Below are 8,420 nucleotides of genomic sequence, written 5' to 3'. Positions count from 1 at the left end.
CAATCTATCGCAAAAGTTTTTAGGCTAACAGGCCATTGGCCATAGCATAAAAGCATGCAGGTCTACAGGTGCTTCAATATCTGTATGATCAGAGTAGACTAGTGCAAGTGAGCATACCACTGCCAAAACTTTGTTAGGCGCTGATAACTTTCGCAGCAGATGATGCACAGGTACATGCTCAGGCCGCTTTATACGGTTGGATATCAAAGTACTTCAGTGCTTTCAGTCGCAATGTCAAACTAACCAACTTGCCACACTTACTGGCATGGGTATGTTTGTATATATGTATTTTTTTGCTATGCAGACCATTGATTTCTATATATGAATGTGCTAGTCCTAAACATGGTTTACCTAAGCATGCTGCACACATGAATATGTTGATAAACAGGCAATCGATATTTGAACCTGGCAAACTACATGTAGCTATTTTGTTGGCATGTGTGGCTCAGAATCTACTTTGTGGATCTTCCATGAAACATTGCACTAAGTAGCACATTGTCTAAAATACCACTAGATTAAAGTGCTCCATTTCTGCTTTTCCAAATAAGTACAAGAGGTTCAAAAAGCAGTGGACCAAGTCTTTAGTGCTGTGTATCTTACTTTGTACATTGTGCTTCTTTATATAGATACGATAGCTTTGAATGTTAAAAAACCAAAGTGTATAGATATATAACTAGCTCACATCGTTATTTACCACAAAGCATGCTTCCTGCGCATTTGTGTTGTGTGCAAATGTTAAAAGATTACATGAAATATAAACTGACAATACTGTTTGTTCAAAAGTGCCATGCGATATAACTTTGTTTCGTTTACACCATAGCTCTTATGTCTAAAATGTGACAACTGCAGGATCCTTATTAGAAACACCAGCATGAATAGAGGCCTTAGTTTTACTAAAAGTGTGACCCAAATCAATATCACGGCTACAATAGATCATAGGTACCATCTTCACATAGCAAATACAGATATCTAAGGCCATGCTCATTCTCATGGCAGAAACTGGACACGTCATAGGTGCTGCTTGCGCCACTTGTGTGGCTAGCCTCACGGTCAAGCCGGACTAAGCTGCAAAGCCATTCAGCTGGCTCAGAATACAGAACTCGGCACTGGAATGTAACAGCAGGGTTCCACTGCACCACACTGTGTCGCAGTCGTACAACTAAAATAGCAATCTTGTGTGTGTCTATGTAGTGATGTGAAAAGACGGGAAAGCACAGTTTTGTCCGACCAGGCAACAAATGAAATTTATTTCCATGGAATTTTACACAAGTGTTAATCCATCCATGAGCTCAGCTATGTTGACACAGCTGGTAGAATCCATGGTGGTCCTGAGTTGTTCCACGTTCTCGAGGAGTGAATTCACTGTGGTGTCACATTCAGCATTGGACAAGTAAAGCACCTCATTAACATGGTCCACTATTGTCCGGAAGTAAACTACACGAAAAGCACTCTTCAGCCTTTCGTACGTTTCTTTCTTGAGTGCCACATTTCGGCAAACAAAATTCATCACCACCGGACCTGTAAGAGTTGGAAAGGTAAATTATAAATAGTTGATGATAGGAGAATTGATACATTTCAACACTGATATGTGAATGTCGGAAGTACGTGGTAGCTGGTACTTCTGCTGCTACAAAGCAGCTGGTAAAACTAAGGTTTTAGCATTCACAAAATTTATCGCTGTTGTAGCTATGCCTAGCTACAAAAACATTATTTGAAGGAAGTGAACAAGGAATATTTCTCAACTGCTTGTCTTAAAAAGAACCTAGCAGCCTTTTCAATATGGCTGTAGAACATCGCCAATAATTGGAATTCTCGTGAACATGTGAGCCTAATGTTACTGCACTGCATGCAGCATGGATTTGGTTTCATGTAAAAAAGTACTGCTAAAAATTGCTCACTGTTTTCTTGAAATAAAACAGCACCAGCTGTACGGTGAGCGGACCTGACTATTCAGCAAATGGCCCATCCTGGCGACTTGAAAAATGATGCCCCAGGGAATGATATTACCGTAAAAATGCCAAGCAAGTGCCCCCCTCCCTTTTTTTTTTTTTTTTGAGATCTGAAGTGCCAATAGCCGAGCAAGCACCCTTCCTCTACATCCTTTACTGCGGCCACTTTTTTTCTTTCAAGATGAGCATCACTTGTGTAAACAAAACAACAATGAGTACACTGAATTATTATCTAATATTGTTTATGAAATGCTTCATAAATAAAGCAATTCATGAGAAACAAGGATGGGCATTTTTCGATTTCTAGCGGCTCTTTCACCAGCATCTTGAATTTCGGTCTGGGACCGAGCAAGCGCCTCCTCCCGAATCTGGTTGGATTATCCTTCACCATAGGGGGGGTGCTAGCTCGGCACTTTACAATACAAACCATGGGCTATGCCGTACAGTTTCTGCGACCACATCAAGGAGCTGCACATGCCTGAACCAGAAAGAGCGAGTAATGCATTCATAGAAAAAAAGGATGCTTCAGGCTACAATGCATGGCTATGCGACTTGAAGGCAGCACAATACTGCCTTGCAAGGGTGCAAAAGCCAAAATTGAGCAATTTTTGGAGTATGAAAATGCAATCATTGAAGCAGGTTACGGGGAAAAAGCACAGCAGCTCCACTACTGCAAAATCCAGGGCATTGAGTAGCACGGGCACCCAAAAATTCCCGCTTGTATAGTTCCCACTGTCCACTTTACCAAACCGTTGATGACGCCAATGTTAGAGGTAAGTATGTCGGGTTTCCCTGGCAAGACTAGAACCAAGTTAGGGAGATTTGCAAACTCAGTGCGCGACATGTGCACTTGCACTTTATAGACTTCCTGCTTGTTCCAGCAGCAGAGTTATGCGTAGTCGGTAGCAAACTGCATTCGGTTGTTTCCCCTATCACATGCAGAAATGCAGCACTGGAAAAGTGTAAGGGGTCAGCCCTGTTATTTAACTTCACTTGCAATAACACTTTAGGTTTAGGAGACAAGGTCCAGCAAGAGTGACAAATGAATTCAACGGAAACCCACAAGGTGCGGTCAATTTATACCAATCTGCAAAGCTGGTTAATCCAAATTCTTGAAGAATCTTGTTCGGTTAATGTGGCAATGGTGAACGTTCATTTTAATCAATGAGCGCTCCATGCAACCACAGCGCACTCGGGAGTCCCACACAAGAAAGAAGCAGCAAATAGCATGTTTATTGGCCATTAAATGTGTGCAGTACGTTTGAAGTGTCACCAACAGCACCATACCAAATTGCTACTGAGCAGACAGCTGAAGAATCTTATCATAATAGGCCGGTCAGTGATAGATCGCAGGGGTGTACTCGCTGGTGCCTGCTAGATCACACCTTTATGCTTTCCCATGCCTACCACTATAGGAGTTCCCACACTGACACTGAAATCAATATTATTAGTCGAATAGTCTGCATTTCGCAAATAGGCATATGGCCTTTCACACCATGTGCGTGTGGTCAGCCTTGCCTCGAAATGGGGAGCACAGTTATACTTATCAGGACGAACCAATTTAGCTCAAGAAATCAACAAACACACTTGTTTTGACTACATTTTAACTATTATTACTTCACTGAAAAAGGGTATATATATTGAAAAAATCTTACTTTATTCATACAACATGCTAAGCCATGCACGTTAGCACTCCTGTGTGCCTTTTATTAATGTACCCGTTTATTCGTGCTCGTTAGTACAGCACTGCTACTTCAGCAAGGGCAATGTGTTCAAGTAGTGGAGCTTGTAGTAACACCTTACACTGCAAACAATGACGACGGCTATATTTACACTGGCAGTGCCTATCACACGCGTAACAGCTATTCTGGCAACGTGGAAATTCGAAAGATTCATAAGGTGGGGGGGGTGTAAGAGGGGATGCAAAAGAAAAAACAAGCAAAACAGTGCACATTTACTGTTTCTAAAGATCACAGCAATGTCATAAGCAGCAACAAATGACTACCAGTATCTTTTTCTTTTCTTCTTTTGAAGGATCAAACTAGCACTTCTGGATATTGGGAATGTACAAATGTTCAAAATTTCAAATAATTTTCTAATAGCGTTTGCTATTTTATTCCCACTGGTGTTTTACTATTTGCCCCATTCGAACTACCTGAATACAAAAACAGCCAATGTTCGATTGGCAGTGGCCCCTTCAGATTTTCAATATGATTCACCCCATCAAATTCTCGTATTATGGCAAAGCTGCCTTTCAGGCTCCGCTACGGTGGCAAATGTAATGACTCAAAAAAACGCTGGTTTCAACATGGAGATGATACGTGTGGCTTAATTATTGCTGTTCTGGACCTAAAATTCTGGTAGGAAGTAAAAAAAAAAATTGGAGAGCGAAGATTTTTAGCACCCAAAAATTCAGATGTTCTTATGTATTAACGTCTACGGGGCAAATTTGGAGCTATAGACTCAAAGGGAGCACGTCCTTGTCAACGACATCAGTTGGGTTTCCACAGAAATTTAAAGGGGAACTCCGGTGCATTTTCATTCATACTGAGATAATGCTGTTTTCTAATAGTATTGACAGTCCTGAAAAAGCTAAGCTGATTCATTTTGCCCAGGCACTAGTCAATAATTTTAATTAAGCAAAAAACGACGAGTCAAAACAGAAACCGAAACAGGGAGCGGCATTGTCGTCCATGGTGGGTATCCAATGACGTCACAAGATACCGTCGGCGATGACGTCACAAAATACCGTCACCGATGACTTCACGAGAACCGCTACACCCTGCCACGGCTGGCCAGGGTGTAAACATAGCTCAGGTGCCTCGATCTTCTGATGCACAAAAAGCAAGTTGGCGATGGAGCTGACAAAATTGAACTGTGCTCGCGTTATCGTCACCTCGTAAAAGAAAGCGTGCACTGCATTCCTCTGCTGGGAAAGGCGGGGGTTTTGAAAAAAAGAGTAGGCCCCGACGTCATATACACAGCGTGGCCCCCATTTACAAGTGTGATTCCAAAATCAGCAACAAATTTTATAATTTGTTTTGTAAAAAACTAAATGACTTATAGTTGTATAATTTGGCACATACCACGATACCAACACGAACACATGTTCAAAGTTTAACTGCAATTGGTGAATGTCAAAAAAAAACGCCGAAGTTCCCCTTTAAAGAGGAGGAGGAGAAGGAAATCGCACTTTTGCCTTCACATGTAAAGTGTTGTCGACAACACTTTAGTTGCACCGAATCATATCCATAAATGCAATTCGGCCTCTGTGTTGCCTCATTCTTGATACAACAACTATGAAACATGACCTCACCAATGCTTGATCAACATAGTTAAAAGAAACACTTCCATGTTCGTATCTCATAAGAATGTGCTTAGGGATCCTCTGCAACCTTTTTTTCTGCAAAATTTTGCTTCCAATTATTAAAAAAATCATCATTTCAATGCAGACTTCAGTATTCGAATTCGCTTTGCACCTAAAATTTTGCTATTTGCACCTCTAGTAAATATATGGCACATGCTTAAGAAATAAAATGTGCTGCGTCCCATGACCGCCAGTTGGCTCTTTCCAATCTTAGTACGCTTTTTCACAAGACAACAGTCTACTGTAGTGAAAGTGACTAAAAAAAAGTGTTTCATTCAAGATAAAACAAGGCCAGGAAATTATAAAACTGCAATCCCTCATTACTACGCAATAGTGCCAGCGGCAGTGGGAGTCGTATCAGCATGTCTGCACTTGTACGTACGTAAATCCAACGTGGTATGCGATAACTTCAGTAAGAGTCTTTAACACCAGAAAGCCTAGAAAACATTTTACATCAGAGTAAATAACAACTTTATCAATTCTATCAAAAACATTTTCAGCAAGTTAAAATAATTGATATATTGCTTGCCAATTACTGCAATCCTGATAAGCAAGTTTGTACAACCGCAACACATAGGAGCATCCCCTCATGCTTCTGGGGCTGGCACACTTGCTCTGAATACGAGCACAAAACATGCAGATCACTCGACAACAATGAGAGTGAATCATGTGGAAGATGTAGTCATGCTTTCTAAGTGGAAATAAAAGAGGCACAAATACAGATTGAACAAGGAATGACTGAATGAGCCACAGTCACACATACATTAACATATGCATGTTGTAAGCAATCCATAAGATCACGTGATAACAAATGATAGTTGGTTTCGTTTCTTTTTTCCAGCAAAATGCAGTCTGCTGAAAAGTTCTGAATCTCACCAAGAATGAGTTTAACAATGCATTATGTTTGGAGAGTTAGTTTTTCACTTGCATGTTCGCAGCACTAAAGATCACACAGACATACACAGAGAGCTGACTGACAACTGAAATTTAGTAGAACTAGCAAGCCCTTTTATCTGATGTTCCAACTATAAAACAGAATAGTTTGGGAACCCTGGAACAGAATGGCTCGAGAGAGATGTGGTCGTAAGGCTGAAAGGTGCAACAGTCTACAAAACAGTCACTGCACTTGGAACTGTCAGTAGAAGGCACAATGCCCATGCGAAGCAAGACCTGCCTCCTTGAAAGTTCTGTAGCCATTCCCATTTAGCAGTACCTCCGATCCACAAAAAGACACACACGAAACTGCGTTATCTACTGATTTGTCAGCAATGTGCCTCTGGGTGTGTCTTCAATATGCCGAGCATCCCACTCTAAACATAACTAGCATCTCATGCTCACCAATGGTGCTTTTAAGTACTTTCTTCAATCGTAATCAGCTAGGAAACACACAAAGAGTGCTTCACATGAATAAAAGGAATTCGTCTTCGGGTCTCCATTTGCTGGCTCCCTCGGCTGCTGACAGTCATACTGTTTTCGAATATGCAACACTACACAACTTAGACGAAGACTAAAAATAGCTATCAGATGCAATTTCTTTTAAAAATTTGCGCCTTTCTCCTGTTTGGCAGACATTCCACATGTGGGCTTCCTTTGCAGTTGACAACGAAAAATTAAAATACTAATTGATTGATACTGCTTGCCTGCACTCGGCAAGTTTACTTACCTATGCCCAAAACAGGCTATCTGATGTTATTTCATGAAAAGCTTTGACAGCACAATTGTAAAAGCATGAGCCAAACATTCACACAAAGCCCTGCGCTATATGCACATTCAGTGCTAAAAATATAGATTCCTATAGAATTTACCCGTACCATTGGAGATGGCTGCTAGTTGTTTCAATGTCTTTTCAGTCAAGAATGCTGCTGGTGGACAGGTCAGCCCCTCTGACAAGTCCTTACTGTCCACATCAAGGAACACAATGTCAAATCTTCTGCCTGCGCACAGAATGATAAAACAAAAACACATTTGCAATACAAATCAAACATTTAATAACTATACAATCAACTCTTGATACATAAAGATTGCATTGTAGTGAAATTTTTTGTTATTTATTACTTCCATTGCAATACATGCCTTTTCCCCTTGATAACCAAGTAGTTTTGTGCAACAATTTTAATACAGCAGAGTTCTGGCGAGGACAAATTCTGAAGTTCAATAAATATAAACAGATCTCCCATACTTTATTACATGCTTACTTTACTGATTGATTGATATGTGGGGCTTAAGGTCCCAAGTCACCATATGATTATGAGAGACGCGGTAGAGGAGGGCTCCGAAAATTTCGACCACCTGGGGTTCTTGAACGTGCACCCAAATCTGAGCCCACGGGCCTACAGCATTTTCACCTCCATCGAAAGTGCAGCGGCCACAGCCGTGATTCGATCCCGCGACCTGTGAGTCAGCAGCCTTAGCCACTAGACGACTGCGGCGTGGCATGCTTACTTTATTAAAAGCATACTTCATTAAACAAGATGTTAGACATGACCAATATGTTTTAGTACTTATCATTTGTGGAAAGTGGTTAAGATAATACGCCCTTCACACTGCATGGCAACCAAGCAGTAATCATGCAGTCGATGGTGCACGCCATGGTCCATCATTGTGCAGTAACATTTTTTTTTTAGCAAATCTGATGCAATCAGCCCATAAAAAACATGTGACAGTTCATCTGATCACTGTACGCAGTTGCTGAATAAATTTATCAGATTATACGGTTCAGCATTCGATAAAAGCATCTGCTTTGTGGCAGTTGTTTCAGCAGTGCATAAACCCATGATACCTTTTGGTGGCAGTGTAAGTTGGTGGCAGAGTAAGTTCTACATCACAAGTTACACAAAATCAGAAACACACATGGGAGTGGCTTAGGCAAAATGTCCAGCGGTACTGAGCACAATAAAGGTCAACTGTAAATCCAAAAGACACTTCTGCAGTTGGCAAGAGTACAAATACCTCCCTCTCACCAGCTATACCAGAACCCCGCCCCTTTTTTTCTTCTTTAAAAAATAAATTAAAATCCTACAAAATGAATTTCTCTTGAAAAAGACATTACCAACATATACTGAAAAATCAATGTAGTTTAACTGCTACACTAACACACATACTAT

General features: G+C 40.8%; 1 protein-coding gene across 1 annotated transcript in view; it reads right to left on the bottom strand.

The window, feature by feature from the left end:
• Nucleotides 1-1,217: 1,217 nt before the first annotated feature.
• LOC119161250 (eEF1A lysine and N-terminal methyltransferase) overlaps nucleotides 1,218-8,420 on the bottom strand; it is a 60,004-nt gene continuing 52,801 nt past the window's right edge. The window contains exons 12-13 of the mRNA XM_075879644.1: nucleotides 7,128-7,246; nucleotides 1,218-1,518 (exon numbers count right to left, since the gene is read on the bottom strand). Of these exons, the coding sequence (XP_075735759.1) occupies nucleotides 1,262-1,518; nucleotides 7,128-7,246 (376 nt within the window). The 3' untranslated portion in view covers nucleotides 1,218-1,261. The remainder of the gene's footprint in view (nucleotides 1,519-7,127; nucleotides 7,247-8,420) is intronic.

Source organism: Rhipicephalus microplus, chromosome X (assembly GCF_043290135.1).
Source record: "Rhipicephalus microplus isolate Deutch F79 chromosome X, USDA_Rmic, whole genome shotgun sequence".
Classification (NCBI taxonomy): domain Eukaryota; kingdom Metazoa; phylum Arthropoda; class Arachnida; order Ixodida; family Ixodidae; genus Rhipicephalus; species Rhipicephalus microplus.
The sequence above is the reverse complement of the archived record's forward strand: the minus strand, read 5'-3'. Positions and strand labels throughout refer to the sequence as shown.